Raw genomic sequence first — 26,229 nt, forward strand, 5'->3', positions numbered from 1 at the left:
GCTGAAGCGGCTGATGTGGCTCCACAATGTCATGGGTAGTGTGCACACAGCCAGGGCCAGAGATGCCTCACATTCAAATTCGTTGTGGGACTCACAGAAGAGCCAAGACCTCCCTGACCTCTATGACAGTACCATCAAGGATGAGATGCCAAATCTGGTGAAACAGCTGCTGCTGGAACTGACAGAAAAGGAGCAACCTTTCCCTGTGCTAAAGAAAGCTGATTTGAGGCAATATCTAAAAAATCTGAAGGGTAGCTGGAGCCTGCAAGATCTTTCTGATCCATTTCAAGTCAAAGACCATGGTAGAAAGAGAAATCCTGCCGCTGAGACAGAGCTCTTCCCTCTAGACTGACTCCATCTCAGTTTGACCATTGCTTGAGACGTGTGATGTTATCTTGAGGGTAGCTCTAATGTAAAGGTGAACTACAAAAGAAAAACGTCTGTACCATTTACTACTCCTTGATATTGCATGGACAGCCTCTTAAAGGTCCAGAGCCTCTCCTCAGCCCACAAGCTTGTGTGCCAGGGAGGTCTGCAGGGGTCTGAATTTTCCCTTGCTGAAATGCTTCTGCTGCCTCCTGATTGTGGTCACCCCTGCAGCTCTGGCACACACGCTCCTCCCCACAGTCCTGTTTGCTAAGTCACTTATCTGTAGATTTGCATGGTCATAGATCCCCAGGGTCCCATGATACTGAATGCCCCATTTGCATGTTTGGGTGCAGCTAAGATGGGTCATTTTGGAGCATCAATTTGCCGCATCCTAATCCCCCTTTGTGCAGAAGTCCTGCACCTGTTCCACTGTGTTCATGGCCTTCTGCAACCATTAGCCAGGCTGCAGGATTTATTTTTCTGGTTGTTTTTACATCAGAAATAGAAGCTCCCCACCTCTCACTTTTTCCTGGAGGATATTGGAAAATCTTTGGAGGGCATGATAGCTGGAGGTTGGGAGTTGCTCAGCACTTCTCCCAGCCTAAGGGTTTGTGTACATGGGGAAATTGACCAGCATAGCTAAAGCAGAATAATTATACCAGAATAAAGTCACTTTATTCAGGAATAGAGTATCCATGTGGGAAATCATACCAGCATAATGACAGCGATATAATTATTCTGCTATTGCTATGCATTTCTTCCGGATAGACAAGTGCTAAGACTCAGCATCACCACCCAGCACCTTTGGAGAAATGGAAGAGGTGCAGCTCAGCTTCCAAGCTCCATATTTGATATCATGTTTCAGGTCCTCCTAAAGATTTCCAAAGTCCCGCAAGGAAAAAGTAGAGGAAGGTCTGAGCAACATAAATATTTTCTTGGGGAAAAATAAATTTTATGAGGGCATCTCCACATATCCAAAAGGAGCAATAAAGGACACAAACACGTTTTTATTTTGCCAGTCACCTTTTATGCCAAATTTGCCAGCCGTGTCTAAGCAAAGCAACATCCAGTTCAGTTGCAAAACAAATATTTCAGATACTATATTTTTGTCATGCTTGTAACAAATGTATCAACATATCCATTGACTGGGGATTATGTGCGCCACTTGAATTTGTTGAAAATCCACTGTTGGTGTATGTGCAGAGATCAGGAGTGTGTTTCTCATTTTACACAGTGACAGAATGTAAACAAAAGTCCTCAGTGTCATTAAAGTTAAAAGGCTTTTAACATGAAATATATATATATATAATATTGTACTTGATTTATTGTAGAAATATAAATAAAATAAAGCAAGATTATCTTTCGCTAATATCTCTATATATTTGTAATTAACATGGAATCACAATGGCTCTTTTTCTTATATGTACTGAGACAGAGAGACGACTCGATGGCTCAACTGAGATTGGAATACGAGCATATAAAGCCGGTTTCAAGATTAGCCGCGGCTGGCAACAATCAAAAGTCACTTCACATTGTGAAATTAATTGGTTGTCTCAGTCCAGTTCCATTCTGACAATAATATTCTTTTGCCATTTATGGCACCTTCTGTCAGATGATCTTAAAACACTTTAGAAACATTAATGAAATAGAGGAAACGTCCCAAGACACACCTATGAAGTAAAAAGAAAAGGAGGACTTGTGGCACCTTAGAGATTAACCAATTTATTTGAGCATAAGCATTTGTGAGCTACAGCTCCCTTCATCGGATGCAAGATGAAGCTTATGCTCAAATAAATTGGTTAGTCTCTAAGGTGCCACAAGTCCTCCTGTTCTTTTTGCGAATACACGGCTGCTCCTCTGAAACCTATGAAGTAGAGGTTTTTAGATCCATTTTACAGATGGGGAAACTGAGGCTCACCCTGGTTAAGTTGCCCCTGCAGTACGTCAATGGCTGAGCAAAGAACACACTGAGTCTTGACTCTTACGCCCCTGCTCTTTATTTTGTGGCAAAACCTCATGAATTGTAGGCCAGTCTCATGATTTGGGGGGCGAGGGGGGCTGCCTCATGACTTTTTGCACCGTTGGCACGATCAGTGCTGTCATGTTGCCCTGGCAAACGTCATCAAGTAGATGGCACGAGCAGCGTTACTGGCTTTTTAGGCGGCCACCGACCGACAGACCCCGGCCAGCTGCAGCCACCTGCCGCCTCTGCAGCGGCGCGAGGCTGACTCAGAGCCCCGGGCAATGAGCGCAAGGGAAGGAGAGACATGCGCAGGCGCACAGCGCCGTCCCCCTTCCCCTTCCCCGGCTGCAAAACACGCCTCTGGAGGGAAAAGGAATTTGCGCATGCGCCGTCGCCCGCCCCGCCTCTCTCGGGGTGAGGACTGGGCGCTGAGAGGGCGGCGGCGCATGCGCAACGTCGTCGAAGTCTCCGGGAGGGGGGGGGCTAGCTGGTCTTGTCCCGTCCGCGGCGCCGTCCGTTCCGTGAGTGGCGGTGCGGAGAGCGCTGGGGGGGCGGCGGTAGCGACGCACCCCGATCCCTTCCCCCATCCCCCCCCCCCGCCCGTCCCCAGTGAGGAGCGAGTCTCCGGCCTGAGGAGGGGCTGGGTCCGCGCCCCCATCTCCGCCCCGCGGGGGGCTCCGGTAAGTGACTCCCCCGGCCCCCCCCTCCCCTCAGCTTGTTGCCCCGGTGACGCGCCCCCTCCCCTCGGGGGGAGCTGCCTCGGCCTCGCTGCCTCCCGCACCCCCCCCCCCAGTCTGCCGCTGCATCCTCCCTCCCGGCCTGTGCCCCCCCCCCGGTCTCCCCTTCAGCTCCTGCCCCCCCCGGCTTCCCCTTCCCCCCCCCCCCGGGCAGCTGGAGGCAGCGCTGGCTGCCCCTGGCCCTGGCGGGCTCAGCCCCTCGCTCCTGTGGCAGACAAGCCTGCAGCTGCTCCAGCCGCCGGGCGTGAGGGGCCTGCCGGCCTCTCGGCGAACAGGGCGCCCGGGTGGGCAGCTGCCTGGCCCGGGCTGCGGGGCTGAGCTCCCAGGGCCGGGGTCACAAGGCGCGTCCCGGGGCTGGCTCCTTTTACTGCCACCCCATCGAGTGGCTCCTACGGCCCCCGGCTCGCCCTGTGGGCGGCACCGCCAGCCAGGGGGGACCAGGTGTCCCGATTTTACAGGGACCGGCCTGATATTTGGGGCTTTGTCTCATGTGGGCGCCCTGGGGCCCCCTGTGCCCGTTTTTCACACTTGCTCTCTGGTCATCCTACGGCCAGCGGACGACCAAATGGGCCGTCTCCTCTGGGTCATCAAGGTGGTCCTTCCCAGTCCAGGTTGAGCCGTGGTGGCGGGGCACCTGCACTGTCCATGTTGTATAGATAAATAGAGGCACGCGTGCGCTCTCCCTTAATAAATTGGTTAGTCTCTAAGGTGCCACAAGTCCTCCTTTTCCTTTTGCGAATACAGACGGACACGGCTGCTACTCTGAAATCTCCCTTTTATCAAACTTCACACATGCATAATTGCATTTGAGTGGGGGACAGTTGTCTGTCTTCCTCCCCCTCCCTTTATCTGCCACCCAATACCGGCTTTGTCACTTGATGGTTTTCTGGGAAATAGGAACTAGTAGCATAATCAATGTGAGTGATGTAAATGTGCTTACAGTACACAGATACCGGATCGGCACGCTCTTGAAGTGCTGTGTATAGAGAGAATCTGTCCTTTCTAATTCAGATAGTGTCACTTTGAGCTGTTTTTTTTTTTTTTAAAGAAATAACTTCATCAAAAATACAACAAAAGTTCCTCAACAGTCCCTACGTTGCCTGTGTTCTTTGAAGAAAGAGAAGATGTCTAACAGGTCAAATAAAAATAGCTTCTATTATAAGGTCTTTGGGGCCTGCCATTTTTTGTTATCTATAGGGCCATGCACACCTGTGGTGCCTCGGATTTCAGATTTGTCACTTCATTTTTTAGAATTAAAATTTATGGAGCAGTCACTGTAACTTTAATAAAAGTCAGGGTTTCGTGACTGCTCTGGGATTTTGTTTTTTAAATTAAAAATGCCCTGATAAATGAGGGAGCACCAACCACTTATAGCAGCACCCTTGGCCCTGGCCTGGAAACCCTAATCCTAGCTCTGTGAGGAGAGGAGGCCCAGGGGGAGTGGAGGTAGGAGGGGGCTGGAGAGAGAGAGCCTGCCTTGCACTCACCAGGGACACAGTGGTGGCTCCTGTGTCCCATGGGGATGGGCCATGCTCCCTGTTCCAGGTCTTGCGACTTGGTGCATGGAGTCACAGCACCACTTGCTCTGGTTTGGCCTTGCCTCCACTTCATTGTGATTGGGAGAGAGGCAGCAGGGCCAGATTTGAGTAAGCAGTGCTGCAACATGCCCAGAGTGGGGAGCTGGGCCCAGCCGCACAGGAGCTGCTGCTGTGGAGTGAGTGTGAGGTGGGCTCCGTATCCAACTCTTCCACCTGGGCCTTCCCTCTGCACCACCCTCCATGCCCCACCCCCCTCATGGACAAACAGAGAAGTCACAGTATGCATGACTTTTTCTGCACCCTGCCAAACCTGCAGCCCTATAAATGAGATAGTGTCTCTAAATGATACCTCTGTCTTTATCTCTGACTTCTAGGGCTGTGTTCCAGCCATGGGAATTTTGCTCTTTTGGGTTATATTGCCACTAGAAAACCTCAATGAAAATAGGTTTCCGATAGCAGCCATGTTAGTCTGTATCTGCAAAAAGAAAAGGAGGACTTGTGGCACCTTAGAGACTAACCAATTTATTTGAGCATAAGCTTTTGTGAGCTCACGAAAGCTTATGCGCAAATAAATTTGTTAGTCTCTAAGGTGCCACAAGTACTCCTTTTTTCAATGAAAACACTGTCTTAAATTGTTCAAAGAGCTTGTATATTTTATATACATTACATTTTACTTATTGTTTCTTACAATAAACAAGCTAGGGTCTTGCCCTGAATTTGAGCCATAACATGGAATCGGCTAGCTTTTGTGTTTTTCTTAAACTTTATTTTTAATTTAATTTAATTTAAGATGTAGATGCAGTATACTTAACCCCCCCCCCCCCAAAAAAAAAAAAAACCAAAAAACCCCTCAAGATCATTTTTATTTTTTAAGTTCGTACTTGTACTTATCTATCTGGATTTTGGCAGGCTGTTTGTGGAAATGTCTGCTACAGTGGGAGACCCTAATTGCAAAAGTAGCTAAAAATAGCAAATTTGTCTGTCTTCAGCTGCTCCACACATCCATTTAATATTTTGGCTCCTGGTAAGTTTCATAATAAGGGGCTCTGCATGTGACTGACAAACGTAGAGGTACCTTGTTTCTCGAAGTGTAAAAGAAAAAGGCACCCCTGACTGGGAGTCTCGGGGTGGGTTTTTCATGCCTAACAATTTTACAAGATTAGGAGAATAGATTGGGTGAAGTACAAAACATTTTCAATACTGCCTAAAATGTGGTTTTTGAGGCATAATATTTGTCAAGTTTCCTTCCCTCTTTTTGAATGCTGTTCAAAAACAGGAAGCCTGACTTGTACCTTTTATTTTGTAACCCTCTTCCCTTCAGACTCTCTCATTAACTGATGGTGCCCAGTTTAGACAACTAGTCTATCGTTTTTCTCTCTCTGATAACTTAGATATTAAAACTATATAAAATATTAACTTCAGTCTGGATTCTTAATTCCAGCGTCTAATGTAGTTGAGCGTCAGTTATTTGGTCAGAATTCTTGCTTTCATGTTTTATTGTCATTAATAATGTCAAATGTATTTTTTCCCCTTTTTTTTCCCCCTTTTCTAGTAGCCATGGCAATGACGGGTCCAACACCCTGTTCATCCATGAGTAACCACACCAAGGAGCGAGTTACAATGACAAAAGTGACATTAGAAAACTTCTATAGTAATCTCATAGCACAACATGAAGAACGCGAAATGAGGTAAAAATCCCAGTTGGGAGATAGAAAGTGCGTCTGTGTAGAAGTGAAAGGAAACTAGTGGCATGATTGTTTAACGTGAGGTCCCATTTGAGCAGGTGCTATCTAGTAAATTGTAGCCCAAATTTAACTTACCCTAACGTTACCTTAGGCCTTGCTAGTAACTACGTTACTTATCTGAGTTTCTCAAATATGATGTTGACGAGTAAAAATGGTTAGCTAGAGGACATTATTATAAATTAAAAGAAGATGTTTTTCTGATTCAGAATATCTGTTCTTAAATCCATTATTCCATTGCTGAGCAATTTTAAAAAAAGCCATTTTGTTGAGCATGCTTTGATGAAATCAGTTGAAACATTTTCCTTTCAAACTTGAGTCAAATAGACACATTGTCAAGATTTAATATATCTTAGTGGAAACCAATTGTATATTTAGCTTAGATTCATTTAAGCAGTAAAGTAAGAGGCCAGTCTCTACAAATATTTACTCTTTCAACTGTTGCTCCTTTTGATTTTTATTCCCTTTTAACATTTCTTGTAGTTTTATGAAGTCATGTGGTTTCAGCTTCATTTTCTGTTACAGTTTATGATGCAGCCCTCTGATAAGGGGAAATTCACTTGTTCAAAGGCGGCAAGCAGCTGCTGTAAAGACTGTAATTTAACATTAACTTGACTAACTCATAGGCGGGAGGAATCTAATAGGCTTCGATAGATGAGATATGATAAATTCCTTAAACATCCTTGGAAACCTGTATTTTCTCTTTGTGGGCCAGATTCTCAGAGGTGCTGAGCACCCTAAACTTCCATCAAATTCAGTGAGACTTCAGCATGGTGAGCATGTCACAAGAATAGGCCTATAACCAGAATTTTCAGAAAGGCTTCCTGTAAACGCTTAATGTTGGAAAAAGCTTCAACATTGCTTGGTCCTGCTGAGCACTACCGCTGCGGAAATTCACATTTGGTATTTGAGTGGGGTGTTAGAGAGAGAGAGAGAGAGAGATGGTGAGCTAATAGTACTTCCTAGGTGCCTAAATAAGGGGAGAGCAATTTCAGTATACATGATAGAGATGTTGGGCTAAAATGTTATCATACCCCAGCAGTTGCTTAGTGGCAACTGGAGGCTGGAAAAGGATCTTACAGAGAATGACTTGCATATTGAACAGGAATTCTTCAGTGCATTTGTATAATATGATGCTGAAAAGGCCATCAGGAAGCTCAGAACATAATTAATGTAGGAATTTTTCCTGCAGTGGCCAAAGCTAAATCTGAACAACAAAAATAGATTACCTTCCTTGAACCAAAAAGGGGGGGGAAAAGTGGAATTAAGGTTGTAAATGTGTCCATATTTTAAGGGAGAAAACCATTAATATCAGTTTAGGTACAAATATGGCCCCATCTCCAAGGTAGCTGAGCATCTCATAGACATTAATGAATTTATTCTTTCAACACCTCTAGGTAGGTGGGGAATTATATGACCCATTTTACAGAAGGGGAACTGAGGTACAGTGAAACTAAGTGACTTCTCTGGTGTCACACAGGAAGCTAGTGGCAGAGCCAGGATTTGAACTCAGATTTCCTGAGTCCCAGTCCAGGTGTAGCCACCAAACCATCCTTGCATAAAATAAGGCATGTGAAATTTCAGGCAGACTGGTTTAGATGAGCAAAGTTATAGAGGGTGAAGTTGGACTTCTATTGGAAAGGTAAGCTTGAGCTTAAAACTGGAGAGACCAGCATCTTTCCATAACTCTGATTCTTCACACTTCCATATTGAATCCAAATTCCTAGTCCGCTGACTTAGTTCTAGACAACACTTCCAGGTGTTGAAAGTATCTGTGCTTTTTATAGGATTTTCTGAAGAACTAAACAAGAATTTTTTTCATTGCTTTTTTTTTTTCTTTTTTTTCTTCCAGACAGAAGAAGCTAGAAAAAGTGATGGAAGAGGAAGGTTTAAAAGATGAAGAGGTAATGAACAGAAAACAAGTTTTTTGGTTAGATAATATAAGTAACCCATAGTCATACCTTTAGTAACCTCTCTGATTGGTTCAGTATGATCCAGATGAGAACTTCATTATGGAATCTCATAAACCATATGGCTTTCTTTTTAAAACAAACACTAGAAGAGAATCAGGAGGTCCGCACATGCCCGAAAGGAAACAGAGTTTCTTCGGTTAAAGAGAACAAGACTTGGTTTGGAAGATTTTGAATCCTTAAAAGTAATAGGCAGAGGAGCATTTGGAGAGGTAAGAACAGAGCAACTGATTACTGAATAAAACTGTAGTAGCATTATAGGGACTGGAATGCTTTTGAAAAGACTTTTTAAAAGATCAGAACAGTGCAATTTGAAGCCAAATGACACAATAATCACTGCTGAATCTTTGTTTAAAGTTTGACATTAAAATGCATCAGACTTTATATGTAGTCAGTGCTAGTTTGTATTAAACAAACAAGCAAAACTCCACATCTTTAAAAGGACCAAAATGCTGGTGAAATGGGCTTGGCTGGCAACCTTGGAAAGCCCCTCTATCTGTAGAACAGATATAACAGTAGCAGTGCAGGTGTGACGCTGCTGTGCCAGTGTGCCTCCATCCTGGCCCTGTAGTAATGGGATGCAGTGATAGCAGAAACTGCATGCCAAAGGGCCTTTAATAATGGGTTTTCATGACATAGAAACTTGCCCACTAAACTGGGTTTTGACCAACCAACTTGTTTCATGTTACAGATTGCCAAATGATATCAAATGGTATCCTCTTTGTTACAGTGATCTGGTGTCCTAGAGGTAGCTGGCTCTGTATCCCATTACCATATCATAAGACAGTTAGTGCTAGTTGTCCTTATAATCTGATTCTGCTTTGCAAAATAGAAGTTAAATGTTTGCTTTTAGGGTATGATACCCAGAATACTGTAAAAGAAACCTGGAAAAGTTGGGGGGATAAGGATGTGTTTCTGACTCCATATTTTTGCAAAACTTGAAGGTGCGGCTTGTCCAGAAGAAGGACACAGGGCATGTATATGCGATGAAAATACTACGCAAAGCTGACATGCTTGAAAAAGAGCAGGTGATTAATAGTAATTTCAAATAGCAATTCTAGTAGCTCTACCTCTTTTTAAAATCTTTTTTTCTGCTCCCTTGCAAACTCAGATTCCTGGGGAACAAAAGTGGGCCTATATTTAAAAAAAAAACAAAAAAACCCCTAAAGAATAATCACTGCAACATATGGTTTAGATTTTGCTAGCTAAAAACTGCTAAGGGGGTGTGGATGGATTTTTTTTTTTTTTGACTTTCCAACCTGCCTTCGATTTGGATACTCAGTTTTCCCTAAAGCGCTTAGAACATTTCAGCCTTATTGTAACTCGTTCTGGAAGAAAGACTCTAGAGAAATTACATAACTTTTATGTGGTCATGAGGAAAAATATAGCTTTCACTTACTATATTTCTTTATCTATTTTTATCAGTGATTAGTTAATATGTATTAATTCACATATTCAAAACAGCATTTAAAAAAATTCATTGTCTCTGCAACCTTGGTCAATTTCTTGATGAAGGTTTCAGTTGTACTGGCTTTTCACAAGAGGCATTGTGATCAGATATAGAGTGTGACTGAACATTCTGTTTCCATTTGAAAACATGGAGAAGCAAGGTGTAGGAAATTAGCAGTTTTCCTCTAAACAGCAACAGAGGAACACTTGTATTGCAACTGATCATGTTCCTCTTTCTGCATTTTGTGATATTATGTTGCCACTTGAAACCAAAGATATGTATGTGAACTCTCAATACAATCTTCAGAGTGCTGGCTTACTGCAAGTCTGATTTCATCCTGATTTAGCATGTCTAATGGATTTAATTGTAAATATCAGTTGCTGGAACTGCATGAATCCTTCAGACTCACTTGCAGGACCTCCAAAGTAGTGGCACTTTTCATATTAATGCCAATCTCTGAATGATTGTATTTATATCTTTGATAGCCCTTCTGGGAATATTAGTCTGAACTAATCAGTCCTTCTTCGGCACTGGAGTTCATCTAGGAAGCAATGTTTTTGTAGGGAGTAATTCCTGAATTAACTTTTGTCTTTTAAAAGTATTCGTTGAAAAAATAGCATTGCGTTCTTGACCTCTTTGTCTTTGCATAGCAATTTTGAAAGTCAGTGCTTGGTGAGTGGGCCTGCATTGATGTGTTTTGAGACCTGGATTTGACTCCCAATCTCGGTCATGAAATATCCACGTCTCATCTGCTAGATGTTAACTGTTCTGAACTGTAGTTAGTACCCTTTGTGCATGTTTTAGTTAGTGCTCTTAATATAGCAGATATTTTAACTCAAATAGTAAGTAGTTTATCTTGTATAATAAGCACCTCAAAATCGAATGTGTATTTTCATCATATCTATAATTCAATCAATGTTCTCTTTTCCATGTGAAGGTTAAGGAAGTAACAATATTAGACGTTGAAGTGCTCTGTTTGTCTACAGTCCAGGTATAAAGCAGGTAGCTGTAAGACAAGCTTCTCCATACTACCCTAGCCACAACTGCACTTCTGACTTGGAGGGGATCCATTTTTTATAGGTATAGTAGGTGTATATATAAATGGTCATCTAGGGTAAAATGGGATTATTTTTCTCCATGAAAATTTGCTGCATAGTTGTATGCAGTGGGTTGAGTTACACGCTACGGTGTTAGACTCGTCTTTTGTTCCAATGGATGAGGACAAAGACCTCTTTAGGACCTGATCATGCAACCATTCACTACTAGACATAGTGTTCGCTACTGTCAATAGTCCTGCTGACTGCATTTAATTGGACTAATTGTTGTAGCAAACGCTACTTAAGGTGGTGTTTCTAGGATCTAGCCCTTCAATTGCCATTAAAACTAGGGTCATATTGTGAACCCTTTGCTTATATTGGTGAACAGTTACTTACGCAAACATTCCCTTTGCAGTTAGTAGATCTACTGATGTAACTTGATAATTTTTTCAAAGATCCTCAAAACAAAAACGTGTCATTAAGGTTTACAGTTGAAACCTTTGAACATAAAGGATCTTCGGAACTATGCACTGAGGGGTCAGATGGAGTCAGAATCCTAAGGAATTTAGTCAGTAGGTACATTCCAAACAAAGCATATGAAAGAATGGCAGTGACCTTTAGTAAGGTTTTCTGCCTGTTCATTCTCAGAAGCATAATTTTTTAAGCTGTTGCAGTCTTCAAAAGTTATAATTGCCTGAAAACCTGTCACACTATTTTAATACGTGAAAATATCCAGTGATGAAAGTATTGAGACGGGCTAGTATTTCCATTCCTCATGTAGAGACTTGACAGTTGCATATTCAGTCTTTCAATCCCCTCAAAACAGTATTTGAATTGTGTGTGAAGATAAATGCGTCTAATAAAACATAATAAATGTAATAATTAATCATATGCATACATATACCCTAGGTTGGCCATATTCGTGCGGAGCGGGACATTCTAGTGGAGGCAGACAGTTTGTGGGTTGTGAAAATGTTCTATAGTTTTCAAGATAAGTTAAACCTCTACCTTATCATGGAGTTCCTGCCTGGAGGTAATTACCTGAGATCAAAAGGTCCCTTTCATTTTGTTCTGTGGCCGTCTTCTGGCTTTATAACAAATCTTGTCTGTCTTTGTTACTGGTATTTGTACACGTGTAATTGCTTTACAGTGTTGTCTTGGGTCTGATCCTGCAGGGAACTGAGCCATTCTTAACGTCTGGTGACTTCATTGGGGAATGAGGGTGCTTGGCACCTTACAGGGTCAGGCCCAAAGTTACCTGACTGTACCATGGGGCTTTTGCAGTCATGCTTAGGTACAGATGCTTGCAAACTTGACCTAGATGTTCTGTCAAGCCTTATCTTCACAGTCTGACATCTATCTTCTTAGAACCTTAACAGCTTTCAGTTTTCTAACTCTTTTCTTGTAGTTGGTTTGCATCAGAAATAACCTCTTGTCTGCAAAGAAGAGCTTTAAAGGTTAACTCTTGAGTGCTGAAACTACTGGAGTTCACTAGCAAGAAGGTTATACTGAAATCTTGCTGGGTTATACGGAAAACATGATTTGACTATTGAAACCAAATGATTGACTTCAGACCTGACATTGTGCAGTAATGCAGTCTGTTCTTGCTAAATGTGTTTCTGGCTGCAGAATTGTTATCTAAGGTCCAGATCTTGTGTGTGGTTGTCCATAGCTAACTTTGGTTTGTGGGACATTTCTATCAGACAGTTCACCTTTTTGCTAATTGGATGTTTTATAACTGAGACAGAAACTCTCAGATAGACTGACACAAAATAAAATGCAGTAGAGGCTTGCTAAATAGCACACAATAGTTTACACGCTCACAAGACAGTCTCTCTTCACTTCTCAGTGACAACTATATAACTGACTATTGTAGTGAGGCTTTTTTAATATCCATTACTTTATAACATTATTTGGTATGTTATCAAGTCTTTAATGAAAACTAAACTAAAATTATAATGAACCAACGCGCATTTGGCATATCCTTTTAAATTTCATCTACTCGCTAATTCACAGAATCTAGTATTTCAGTGAGTCTCTTGGTGATTAGTACAAATTAGTTTGGGTCTACTGGGTTTCTATAAAATTGGATGTCTCAATACCTGCCACCAACAAATTCCTGTATGTGGCTTTACATCACTAAACAATGTCAAGCTGACATTCTCTGTTAGCACCAGCTGATGGCCTGTGATCATTCTATTTGTGATGTCACCGAGAGAAGACATTGCCTGGAATCTAGGTTAATTTAAAAATCTAAGATAGTGTATATCTTAAATTTATGTATCTGTATTGTGCTAGCAACCTGAGGCCTCAATCAGGGTACAAACAAACTGGTAGTCATGGTCCCTGCCCCAAAGAACTGGCATTCTATTGAAGCTTTATTTTCATAATCTAATTACTAAATACTCTTTCAACTGAACAAACTAATGAGCATCAACAGGCTCGACTGTAGCTGAGCGAAGAACTAATTACACTTCTATATGCATTTCTTGGGTGTTTGTGAATCCACAATGTACAAAATATAATTGTTTCATAAAAACTGTCTACATTCACTGAAATGTAAAATGGATGTCTTATTTAATAGCTTTGGTGACATATGTTACTAAGAGGCTAGGGCTTAATTATCAGTTTGTATTTACTTCTGCTGTTTGTGGTGGCTAACTTTTTCTAGGTGATATGATGACACTGTTGATGAAAAAAGACACCCTAACAGAAGAAGAGACTCAGTTTTATATTGCGGAGACTGTGCTAGCCATTGACTCCATTCATCAGCTTGGTTTTATCCATCGGGATATCAAGCCAGATAACCTCCTCTTGGATAGTAAGGTACAAATATATTAACCACTGCATGCAGTGTTGTTGTAGCCATGTCGGTCCCAGGATATGACAGAAACATGGTGAGTGAAGTAATATCTTTTGTTGGACCAATTTCTGTTGGTGAGAGTCTCCCCAACAGAAATTGGTCCAACAAAAGATATTACCTTAACAACTAGGTGATGTTTGGGTTAGCAGCAGATATACTGGGTAACTTAGAATTCAGAATGCTATGATAGATGGCACTATCGGTTAGTTAACCTTCAATTTCTTACCCTTGCAGAGGATATTTTCCATTGTCCTGATAGAAGTGAAGCGACCTCAATCTAATCTTCAGCTGACAGTACCTTATTTACAGAGTGCTCTCCTGTGGCAGTTGTTTGAACTGATCTTGGTGGTTTTCAGTGCTGTTTTAAAGCCATCTTTTGGTTTCATTTCTTCCTCCTTAGTCTAAGACGTTTCCTTTGGGTCTGACATCTGCTTTGCGTGTGTTCACCAAATATTGAGTAGTATGTTTACACCAAGTGTGGGGATGTTGCTGATTCATTAGGCTTCCGGTCTCATTAGCTCTTCTCAAAATCTTTCTCCAGACTGGTCAGGATACCTGTTTACTTGTATGTATTTATAGTAGGTAGTACCCAGGAAGTTGGGGTGTTTCAATACCTTACTACTGCTAAGTAAAATTTTATATTTTTCTACTTACCTTGTCTGGGACAAATTTGCTGGCAAGAAGAATTTACCTACTTCTGTTAATTCCAAACTATAATGAAGTGCTCCGATTGGAGCAGATCTTTGCAGAGTCATGCAAGTTTAGGATATAGTATGCCATTTTTAGGCTCAAAAAAGAACTTCACATTGAAAGTCATTGCTGCCTTGCACTGTGGATAAGACAAATTCAAGCACTGGGCAGAGTAACATTTTTCTTTGTGGAATATCCTGTGTCTTAGCAAGTCCGCCCATGACTCATCCACTTTCTAACAGAGGAGTAGACAGCACTGCTCCTGGAAACGCTTTGTTCTTACCTGGGGTGGTCAATATTCTCCCTCAAGGAACTATGGGGCTGATCCTGCAAGGGGAAGTGCCTTCAGCTCCCATTGAAGTAAACAGGTATTGGGAACATTACTGGAAATTGAATCACATCCACTGTGTGGCAGTGCAGAAAATTATCCCTAGGGTTGTTCAATATCTCATTCCAGTTGTAGGCTAGAGCAAGATAATAAATATGTTTGGTGTTTTGTCATATGAAATAAATGGGTAAATAACTCTATTCTTTGGGTGGATGTCTTGTATTTCTTCTGCATTTTGGGTCTCCGCATCTCTAGGGCCATGTAAAACTATCAGATTTCGGTCTCTGCACTGGGCTAAAGAAGGCTCACCGAACGGAATTCTACAGGAACTTGAACCACAGTCTTCCGAGTGATTTCAGTAAGTTCCCTGTCATCAGTACCAGCACTTACATTCTCTCCTATGGGAATGGCGTTAGAAATTCCGAAGAGGACTGATTTCAACACAGTGGTGGAAAGCTGCTGTTAGGGATCTAATGAATCCTGCCTGTGTGGAGGATTTGGGTATAAAAGGGTGAATGGTATATGTGGCACATTAGTCCCTGTTAAACTGCAGCTTCCCTCTTGCTCTTTCTGCACTGTGCACTTCCTTTATTTTTGCTACTTACCAAGATATTTATGTAAATATAAGCATTTACCTTTCCGATAAGCTAGCTCCTTCCTTCCAGTCTCACATTATCCTTTCCTTGCTGTACTACCCGGTAGGCTCATCGCATGTACTGTAGCAAGGACTGCTAGCAGATGGCACAGTAGCAGCACACAGGACTAACGTGGCCAGCCCTGCCATAGCACATGTGGAGGCATGGAGATATTTTAACTTTTGGGAATGCACATCCCCAGAATCTAAATCTTTAAAATTGTTTCGCAAGAAGAGCTGGAACATGGCACCAGAATGATAGGAAATTACAGACTCTCCTGAAGCTAGGTCCTTAGCAAGAAACAGAAAACTTCATTCACTTCAGTTTCTAGTCAGTTTCCCTCTGCAGCAACACCAATATAAATGCTTCTGTGCTAGATCTTGATATGATTCTGTAGTTGCTAGCTCCTCTTTCATGTATTACTTGAAAAAAAGGAGGCAGTCACTTTCTCTTGGCTATTTCTCTGTGGTGAGGATGTGTGACTAGTAAAGAGGCTTTTGATATATTCACCCCAGTGCTTTTAAAAGAAACAGTTCCTCCTGATCAGAGGCTTTGAGATCCCAATTAACTAACATTTATGATTAGTAGTCAGGGTCTTGGCTATCTCAGAATAGTTTCATTGAAATGATTGACACCACTGTGAGTCCAGTTCCTGGTGAACAGGAGTACACATTACAAAAACCACCAACATAGTTAGTACTAACTGACCCTTTTTTGGCAGTCTGTCTTTGGCCTCTCTGAGCTGTAGAGACTGAACACCCCTCTGTCCTTTACAGATGGTCCCTTCAGATCAGGTTTGAGGCATGATAGGAGGGCAGTGTTGGGAAGCTGGCGCTGCTGCTGCTTCTGCTTTACCTGCTCTGTGGACAGAAAGGACGTCAGTCTCCAGGGCTCTCAATCTGAGAACAGCTTTTCTGAACTGAATTCGCAGAGAAGAGATGGATGCAAAGAAAATGTTGACCTATATTGTCCCTCCTGTTTCTGTGTTGCACTGTAGCTTGAGTGCTTGCGCTGTAAAATACCATAAACTTGACCATACCTGACATGCCTGTCATCAGAGATAGGGTTTTACTAAGCAGTTAAGGCCCAAGTACCCAATCTAGGCTTTTTTAACTAGTTGGGCCTATGCTATGTGAGTGACGAAAAGACCCTCAGACATCAATGTCTTTATTTTGCCTTCAGCAAACAAAAGCATATACCGTGTGTGAATAGATTTGTTTGAAACTTTACAGAGAGTAGAGGTTGGGTTGTGATCTCTTTTACATCATTTTAAAGCTGAGCTAACTCTGTTGGATTAATGAGATTTATTCCAGATGTACATGGATGTAAGTGAGATCAGAATCTAATCTTTTAAATGTAGTCATCTTGAAGTGAGTATTTTGTTCCTGGAGTTATAAACTTCTGAAAACATGGATGTCTAATGGAAGTGCTTACAGAATTTTAACTTTAGTGCAAAGAATGCAGCAGTGTCTAGTGCTGGCAGACTGTCAAGTGGCAGGGTCTGGAAGCTACAGATGAGCTAGGAGTAACTCTGCCCCTCTATGTATAACTTCAAGTGGGGCTATTTATCATGGATAAAAAGTGGAATGAGCAATACTGATGTCTGTGTGTTCTGGTCCTCTTTAGCTTTCCAGAACATGAATTCCAAAAGGAAAGCAGAAACATGGAAGAGAAATAGACGTCAGTTGGTAAGTGCAGTCCCTCTGTCTACAGATGCTCATGGGTGAGCTCTGAGATGCAAGTGGGTTGGCTGATTGATATTAAAAATGACCAGCATTTATACCGTGACACTTTTCAAAACTCTCAGGGCACTTCTCTGAAGTACTGTGAAAGATCTGTGCAGTTGGGCTTTAAAAAAGAAATAACTCTTGTTTGTCCATCTGTAAAATTCTGGTGACTTTTATGCTTAAGATAGAGAACCACCATGGCTTGTTGCTTTTTCTGGTGCAATTATGGCTAAAACTAGCCAAGTTCTTAGCTACTTCCAATGTAACATTGCCTCTGGGGAGACTTCTAGCCCATACCCAGACTGTGATGCCTTAAGAGAACTGGACAAAGCAGATTGAGGCACATAGTGGTGATTTTACCGTGCAGATTTCATAAACAATAAAATCTGCCCAAGTCTAGCTGGATCTGGTAGAGAAATTCAGTGATTAGATTTGCATCTATCACGTGTTACTTGGCAGTGCTGATGCTAGAGATGAACATGAGCCAAGTCTCCAGTGTGAACTAGGGCTATACTGCAATTTGTGTTGCAGCTGTTGGCCACTGTCTAGCCTTTTTGCCCCTTTGCCGGAGGAACAGCTTCCTACAAAGACTTTTAAACAGTATTATTTATCTCTTTCTTAATCTCACTTGAAATGTTTCTAACAGTCTATCTTCTCTAAGAATACAGCCGCAGCATTTAAACAGGTTTTATTCCCTTCCCCTACAATAGTGTTTTTTCACTGCTGTCACTTTAATGGTATCTTGATAGCATGTGGGATCTTATTTTAAAAAAAAAAAGTCATCTTTTATTTTGAATAAGTTGTCTGTGTGGGTTCTGTTCGAGCCCTCTGGTCCTGTGAAGATTTCTCAGTCACTTGTCTGTCGGGATCTCTCTCAAAATGTGTAACTGAAGCCATTCAATTTCAGGCCTTCTCCACTGTGGGAACTCCAGATTACATCGCTCCTGAAGTCTTCATGCAGACGGGTTACAACAAGCTTTGTGATTGGTGGTCACTTGGGGTCATCATGTATGAGATGTTAATTGGTAAGAAACGAGCAATGCACAAACCTGGAGTATATGTTAAATTCATAGCAGAGTCAAAGTTCACTTTTTCATGGCTTCGTTTATCTTTGCTGGCACACCTTCACACTTAGTGCCCATTTTCACATTAAGCAATTTTCTCCAGTTTGCTGTTCACCTGAATTTTTTTAAACTGCTATCTTGTAACCCAAATGCAGTTATTGCTGTTTTTTCTCCCTGGTGACTTTAAATTAGTTCAATTTAAGCTTTAGTAGCCATAAATTACTCTTTACTTCATTGCAGGAGTGTATTTTCTCTTTTAGGTTATCCCCCTTTCTGTTCTGAGACCCCTCAAGAAACTTATAAGAAAGTGATGAACTGGAAAGAGACTCTGACCTTCCCCCCGGAAGTTCCAATCTCTGAGAAAGCAAAGGATCTTATTCTAAGGTACCAGTCAGTCAATTGCTGCAGCTGACCAAGCTTGTAGTGTGTTGCCACTTGTTACATGTCATGAATTTTCTCATCCTACAAACTGCATGAAACACCTCTCTTACAACTTGCCTAATGAGACAATGGGTGCTTCAAAGTTTAAGGTGATGCATTTGTCGCATTTATGTATTGACTACGAAGGTTGCTAATCAAATATTTTTCTCATCAAATTCATGGTGGTTCACTGTAATTTAAATTGGGAGCCCTTAAAGAACTGCATTAATGGGGGCTCTTGTAAAATGCTTATGTTTGGGAGAACCTCATCTCGTAGCTTTTTTTGCCTCTCACATGTCTTGGTCCCCCATTTCCTGTGCCCCTGAATTCTTCAGAAATTGAATCTCCACTTGAAGGAAACACAGAATGGGAATGTTGAGTTGTATTAACTGGCTGTATGGACCCTTTCTGTTTATATTGGCAAAGGATGTCCTTGAAATAGGCTTACGCTTGTTAGGATAGCAGGTTAGAATTACTGGCTTTCCATCCTATGTATTTAAACGCTTCTCATGAGTGATCTAAATTCCTTTGGGAGTTGAATAGTCTATCCAAGCAAACTCCTGTCTGAAATAAGGTTTACCCACTTTGCTTCCATATGATACATATCTGCCTTAAGGCTGTTAATGCCCCATCAGCCTTTATGTGTTCCACAAAAAGCAATCACCAACCCAGAAACATTTTGTCTTTGTCTAAACCAAGGCAAACATACACACTGAAACTCAGACTCAGTTTAGGGAATAAACTCCCTACAAACCTCCTTGGAAGTGTCTCAAACTGTTTTCCAGACCCACCATTGTAATGCAACAGGCAAGTGTCTGACACTGTTTGTGTGTAAGTTTGATTTATAAAACCTATTCCATGCACACTGAGCTGGGCTTGTGAAAGAGAATGTGCAATCATTTTGCTCTTTAGTCTTAACTATGTACATAATGTCTCGGATAGGTTTTTAATCTGGTCTCAATACAAAAGTGAAATGTACATGCTTTTGTGTGTACTGTTGCCCTCTGCTGGTCCTGGATGAAAGGGCATATTATCCTTGAAAGTAAATTCCCTATATTCTATCACAGCCTTAACATTCCTTAGTATGGTTTGTGTGTTACTTTTAAAATAAGAGCTCTTATCGTTATCCTTCCGTTACAATTTCATACATGTAAATACTAGTTTCTGTTTAAAATGACTCACTGTTTCTAAATATAACACTTCACTACTTTCATGCTTCCTTTCACAGATTTTGCTGTGAATGGGAGCACAGAATTGGTGCACCTGGTGTTGAAGAAATCAAGGGTAACCCCTTCTTTGAAGGGGTTGACTGGGAGCATATCAGGTAGGACATTGCCAGACACGTCAGCATCCTTCTAGAAAGCTAGTCCTTGTTTAATTTCCCATCCAGTGGTCTAATTACATTAGACTGTTAGGTTTGTCAGAAGTGCTGGTACAGTAAAAACTTGCCTGTGATGGTAAAATGGGCAGCTCTGACTTGAACACGCAGGGAACCAGGCCTGTGCAATAACCAGGCCTACGTGGCAGCGATGAGGTTCAGATCCTGATCCAAACTTCTGAGGTTCAAGCATATCCAGATCAAGGCTTTTTTTGTGAGTCCCTATAGAAATGGAATGTATTCATTGCCTGACTTAAAACCTAATATTGAGAATGTTGCTCTTGGCAGAGAGAGACCTGCTGCAATATCAATAGAAATTAAAAGCATTGATGACACCTCAAACTTTGACGAATTTCCAGAATCAGATATCCTTAAACCAACAGGTAAATATCTCCCCTTCTTGTCACTATTTTACATATAATGATAATGTAGGATTCCTGTTAAAGTAAACTCTGCAAGTCTGGCTTGATAGCAAGTTCGGGATAAGAGTCCTTAATCATCTAATACTTAGGGGGAATGCTGAATGGTAACTTTTACAAACTGTGGGCCCACTTCTGCAAGTCCTTAATGCACAGAACTTCCACTGATATCACAGGGAGGCAAAGCCTTGTGGGAGCAGACTCTGAATTTGCTGCAAATCTAGATGTAAGGGGATTTGAGGGCAGTTTCAGACTTAAACCCACAAACTAAAGCGAAACTCAGAACTGTCAGATCTTTCTCCCTCCCCCTATCTTCCTCACTCGACTAGTGTAATACATTTTGTGGTAGCATTAAAGCCAAAAATCCCTCATGGAAGTGCCATTGATAGCCTTACCTGAGTTTTTCATATACATGTGTTTTGTAAAGAAAATGTTCATCTCTTATTGTACAAATAAGACTATGATGGTTCCTCTGGTGTTACGCATGCCGACTGCCGTGGAAATGTATAGTTGGGATGTGGCAGTGCTTCTCAGGGCACATTTGTGAGACTTAATATGTGTAATTTTATAACGTTCTCTAGTGTCATGGCGAAAATGGCTCTGCTTTAATCAACAAATGGCGGTTCCACCATGTGTTTTGTAATGACAGCTTCTATGTCAAGGTCTGTTTGAGCATTTGTTAGCATGTGGATTTTTAACACACAATAGACTGTAATGACTCCCTTTTTTCTAGAACTGAAGAATAAAACTGGGAAACAGTATTTTCCCAACCAGAAGTTATATAATTTCTTTAAAACTAAAAGGCTGTATCCAGTGTTCTGTATGATGAGTACAGTTTAATATCTGAAGAAGCTAACACTTGTATCGCTTTGTCTTCCAGTGGCCACAAGTAACCATCCAGAGACTGACTACAAGAACAAAGACTGGGTCTTCATCAATTACACCTACAAACGATTTGAGGGGCTGACAGCCCGAGGGGCAATACCATCCTATATGAAAGCAGGAAAGTAGTGAACTGTGACCTGAGACTATTTCTGAGCCTTGGATCTTGTTTCTCTGTACTGGGTTTATGCCCTTAAAGCAACTTACCTGAGGGCTATGAACTTTTTGAAAAGTTTTTCAGGTCACGGTATATTACACACCATTGTTATTTACTTGGATTTGTTTCTTCCGCTCCATTGAAAACTTCCATGAAACTCTATCACCTCTGATGCAGGCAGATATTTTTTGCTGCTTCAGGAGCAAGTCTGTCTCTGTTTTCACATTAAATTCCTTGCTAGACTGTTCAGTCCAGTAGAGGAGGAAGAGAGAGAAGAGCGCGTTTACTTTCTAACATCACAAAGCACATGGTATTTACAAAATATTTCACCAGTCCTGCAATGAGTGATATACTCAGTCTGCCAGTTCTGCCAGCACTGTTTTCCTAATGGCTAAGAACTGTAGCACAGAGGAAATAAAGCAATAATTAAAGCTTGAGATAGACAAAACTGTCCAGTAAATTATCTAGTAGATGAACAAAACTTGTATTGCCTTAACCGTAGTGTGTAGTGCTATTTTTTTATAACTCAAAAGCCTCTTTAATAGTATTTTTCAGCTCAATCAGTAGCCTCAAGTTGTGGTGCACTTTACTTTTGGTACTAAGACAATGACCCTCAAGCCATTAAATATTTTTCTAAATTAAAAAATTGTGTAACACTTTGCTTTTTCTGAGCAGTGACAGGAGAAACAGGCCACTCATCCTGGTAGAATTTATTCCGTGGAAGCTAACAATTTCCAGCTGTTGTACTGAAGAACCTCCATGCAAACAAATGACTATTGTAGATTATTAGTAAACTAGCCAATAACAAGAGCTGACCTAGAAAAGGAGTGGGTAAGATGGGGGGGCGGGGGCATAGGAAGGGGAGGGAGGGAAATCCATTTATCCTGATTGATGATGGGCCTCCTGCGTATAATAGGACAGGAGATGGGGTTTTCTGTTCTTGCTGCTGCCATCTCTTGGCCACTTGTAAAATCTGCCGGCCTTGATCAGTTTCAAAGATGATGATGCTAACTTGCTAGTGGCATGGGGTAGTGTCAAGTAGCAAGATATGGCAAAAAGTGTGAAATTCTGCCTAGGGCTCCTCTTACAAACCCTTATTCACAGTGGCCTTCCCATCCTTTACTTAGTATTTCAAAGTTCCTCTCAGTACCATGGCTAAGACATCTGTACCCAGAGTCTTCCAAGCGGGGGTCTGAAACTTCTGGTACATGGGTCCTGCCATGTCTCTATTTGACTAATTATTGCCTAATGTAGATTATGAAAGTGTATTCCTTTATAATCAGGATGCTCTCCATGAGAGCCCCAAAGTGCCTTCCCTTGCCTAAACACCTCTCAGAGCTGTCTAACTGGATCAAACTAATTTGGAGGATTCTTTATCAGCTGAGCTCTTGAGAATTCCTTTCCATGTGCAGGAACACCACTCAGCTATAAAAGAGGTGCAATCAGTGCATTCCTAGTGGCACGTGAAACAAACAGATCCACCCCCCTTGTGGTGCTGGTCTTTAGTGTGTCACTAGATGTTAAATTAATGAGATTTTTAACAAGTGCATATCTGTTTGAACAGTTTAAATTCCTGCTACATTATATTTTTGGTGCTGAACACTAAAAATACCTAGCAGCTAAAAACTACTGTTTTTAAAAGCTAGATCAGTGTGTCAAGATGACCTGGTGGCTATCGTTTGTATATAGCCCTAGCTTTCTAGACTAACAAAGGGAAGAAACTGTGATTGTAATGTAATAATGTTTTTAATGGCTGCATTAGGGAATATTCCACTAAATGTCTTTTGGATTAAAGTGTCACAGGGTAAATGTTGAATGAAGGAGTAATTTGAGTGCAAATACTGTACATAACAGAAAGGCTGATTAAGAGTGTGGGTGACAAGTTGTTAACATCCTCTCCCTAAGTGCCGTAGCTATGAGACCGTCCAGAAACCCTGAATCTGCGTTGTTGTATTTCTGCATAGTAGGAATTGGTTCAGTGCATTGCTGTAAGCAGCTTAAATGCTAAATTCTGCCAATCCTAAATTCAAGAGTAGTTTTTACTCTGACAGTAGTGATCTTTGGGCCCATGGGATTATTCATAGGACTACTTAAGCAAAGTAAAATAAAGATCAGGGGCTTTATTTGCTAGCCAGCAAAGCATCCTTTTATATTACTTAGTTTTTTTTGTTTTTGTTTTTAAATCAAGGACTGATTATTACATTTTAGATGTGGTAAAATTGCTCTGTCACCCACATTTGAAAACGTTGCCTTATAAGCCATTGGAAAGTGAAGAGCTCTTGGCATTTTTAACTATTGAAAATTGTTTTACAATTCTTGCTTTCTTAAAATGTGAAGATCAAAACCCTTTTGAAGCTGTTCTGGTTTCGGAGTAAAAGGTTTTGAGACAGCAGATGCATTGTTAACCCTTTAATAAAAGGGACCGGTGTTTTTACAAATACCAAAGAACAAGGGAAAGAGCTATACAATTATAGCTTGTAGGGGTTCACTGTGAAAGTCTATAAACAATACCTTGTTATGTAAATCTCTAGTGCGCATGTGATTTTCTGAATGCCTTCTGACCCCACACTCAGATTCTCCAGTTGGGTGTTGTATATTATTGTCCTTGAGTTAAAAAGTGGAGAACTTCAAAGGCACAAGTGGCTCTTACGAACCTAACTTCTTTCAACTTTCAGTGGGAATTAAGTGCCTTTGAAAATCTTCCCCTACATGTGAAACCTGTCAGTCATCCCTTCTAAGTGGTAATTTTTCCTTTACAACAGAACCTGCCTTTTCCTACAGGTATTTTTTTATCAACACTAGAAAAACAGTACTGTGTATTATTTCCAGGATCCACACTTCACTGCTATCAGAATAAGATTTTTGTACTTTTTTTCTAGATATGCTTGCCAAACATTTTTATTAAGTTAATAAGTTACCGGCTTGTGTATGTTCTCATTAGCTGATAAATGGAGGTAATTAGGAATGCCTTGTGGTTTTTTGTTTAAAGCTGCAAACCGATGAAGGTTGCAAGGAGTGGGTCTGGTTCTTTTCCAGCTAGACCTGCAGGAGAAACTAATTTTAATCTTAACCTTCCTAATGGATGTGACCGTAAATTATGCTGCCAGTTCCTCTCTTCATACTCTACCTAGCACAAAACTGCACTTAGGTGTCACTTACTATCACTGTGCCCTGACTCTGCCTTAAACTGTCCTTTGAAAAAGCGTTCTGTAAATACATGATGCTGTTACTAAATCACATTGTAAAATTTGGCAAACCTGTTGTGTGTGATGCTGGGGTCTCAGCAAGGGGAAACCCAATTTATTTTTATGGAATGATCTTTACATTCTGCTGAGCTGTGTAAATAAATAAATCCTCTTCAGTCACTGTAGATTTGCTGCTATGTTTTGTTTTTGCAAAGGGGAATGTCTCTCGCTGATATTTACACTTTTTTGTATGCAAAATAGCAATTACTTTGAAAGTAGGGTCCTTCACCTAGGCATGTTGGCTTAGACATTGACTTTGACATTTTAGCCCGTTAGAATACAACAACTCTGGATTTGATGATGGAAGTGTCTTGGGTTTTTTTTAAAATAGACTTGAGGATTGTTTCCTTAGGTGCGTTCTACTTTTGCCCAAATGAATAAGATGTTGCAGGTGAAAGAAATATGGTCTCTCAGCATAAGAGATTATAATAAACCCTGGAACTAGGCTGATGGGAAGACAAAAGACATGACCATGAGATCATGTAGCTGTGTGATGGGGGTGTACAAATCCCACACTGGGCAACATGGGGTTAAGGGATTATTTGGGTTTAGTTACTCCCCCCACACACCTGCAGCAAATGCTCCATCTGCTGGAGGAATTAAGACAGGGAATTAGCTCATTTGGGTGGCAGAGCTGGAGGTGAGCAGCTCTGCAGGCTACAGATCCAGCAGTGCTGAGCAGAGGAAGCCTAAGGGAAGAGAGGAGCAACCCCAGAGACAACCAGCGAGGGAAGTATCCTGTGGACCTTGGACATTGGTAACCCCCTCTTATTGTGGTTTGGGTTTCCCCACCAGGGAAAGTCTCGGACTAAGATGATGTGGGGGGAGAGGGGAAGAGGCCCACAAAGGACCCCCTTAAGCAGCCTTGGTTGCCAGACCACTGGTAGCCCAAAGTTCCCTGGGTGGAATGGGAAAGCCTGGGGTCCCCTCTCCACAAACCCCTTGGCAGTCAGGAGTTGTGGCTGTGAGCACTAGGCCATGCTCCCCAACCAGACCCCGAGTGAGGATTGTTACAAGCTGCTTTGGTGAGGAGCATGTGATGATCCTGATTTGTTAAGGTTCTGGGCCAGATTGCCAGCTGGTGTAAATCAGAATACTTCTGCTGACTTCAATGGAGCTCTGTCAGTTCACACCAGCTGAGGATGGGGCCTATTATTACTGTAAGGAGAAAGTGTAGGGTTTATTGTTGCTGTTGGGTGGGGCTGGGTATCAAGAAGAAAAGTGGTTTGATGTGCTGTGTGGAGACAGGAATAGGGAGTGAGGGATGACCTGAAGGAGGCTCTGGTGGCGTGAGTGAAGATTAGACTCCTTTCCTACCACACTGTGGCCTGCCACAGCCAGCTGGCAGTTCAGACCTCAACACAAGTTTTTGTTCAGTCTGCTTTTTGTTCAGTCTGCTTTTGAGCACAGGATCAGTCTTGCCAAAGCACACAGCCCTGGGCCAATATCTGATCATCACTTACAGCTGTAATTCCACTTAATAGGGCTTGGGATTCCTAAAGCTCTGTTGGTTTACAAAGGCTGTAACCCCAGCTCAAGTTGCAATCAGCTAGAATGCAGTAGGTGGGTGAATTGTCACTGGAGCTAACTTAGAATTGTGCTTTAGATTCTTTTA

General features: G+C 41.6%; 1 protein-coding gene across 2 annotated transcripts; it reads left to right on the top strand.

The window, feature by feature from the left end:
- Positions 1-2,783: 2,783 nt before the first annotated feature.
- STK38 (serine/threonine kinase 38) lies at positions 2,784-24,739 on the top strand. 2 transcript variants are annotated; one of them, XM_077839036.1, is made up of 14 exons: positions 2,784-3,012; positions 6,160-6,295; positions 8,202-8,253; positions 8,409-8,531; positions 9,264-9,347; positions 11,716-11,839; positions 13,478-13,632; positions 14,943-15,045; positions 16,949-17,010; positions 17,957-18,074; positions 18,374-18,497; positions 19,762-19,857; positions 20,200-20,294; positions 21,211-24,739. In XM_077839036.1, exons 2-14 carry the CDS (start codon positions 6,165-6,167, stop codon positions 21,339-21,341), a joined length of 1,398 nt encoding a protein of 465 aa, XP_077695162.1. In that variant the 5' UTR covers positions 2,784-3,012; positions 6,160-6,164; the 3' UTR covers positions 21,342-24,739. The 2 variants fall into 2 exon arrangements, with proteins under 2 accessions (XP_077695162.1, XP_077695163.1); XM_077839037.1 differs by having other exon boundaries at positions 6,163-6,295.
- Positions 24,740-26,229: the final 1,490 nt, after the last annotated feature.

Source organism: Eretmochelys imbricata, chromosome 21 (genome assembly GCF_965152235.1).
Source record: "Eretmochelys imbricata isolate rEreImb1 chromosome 21, rEreImb1.hap1, whole genome shotgun sequence".
In the NCBI taxonomy this organism is placed as follows: domain Eukaryota; kingdom Metazoa; phylum Chordata; order Testudines; family Cheloniidae; genus Eretmochelys; species Eretmochelys imbricata.

What these genes read in the sequence shown, in the direction of transcription:
- STK38 (XM_077839036.1), top strand. Translation starts at nt 6,165, where the DNA reads ATGGCAATGACGGGTCCAACACCCTGTTCATCCATGAGTAACCACACC. An exon ending in GCAGAGGAGCATTTGGAGAG is followed by an intron (nt 8,532 to 9,263) that starts GTAAGAACAGAG and finishes CAAAACTTGAAG; the next exon opens with GTGCGGCTTGTCCAGAAGAA. An exon ending in CAGTCTTCCGAGTGATTTCA is followed by an intron (nt 15,046 to 16,948) that starts GTAAGTTCCCTG and finishes GGTCCTCTTTAG; the next exon opens with CTTTCCAGAACATGAATTCC.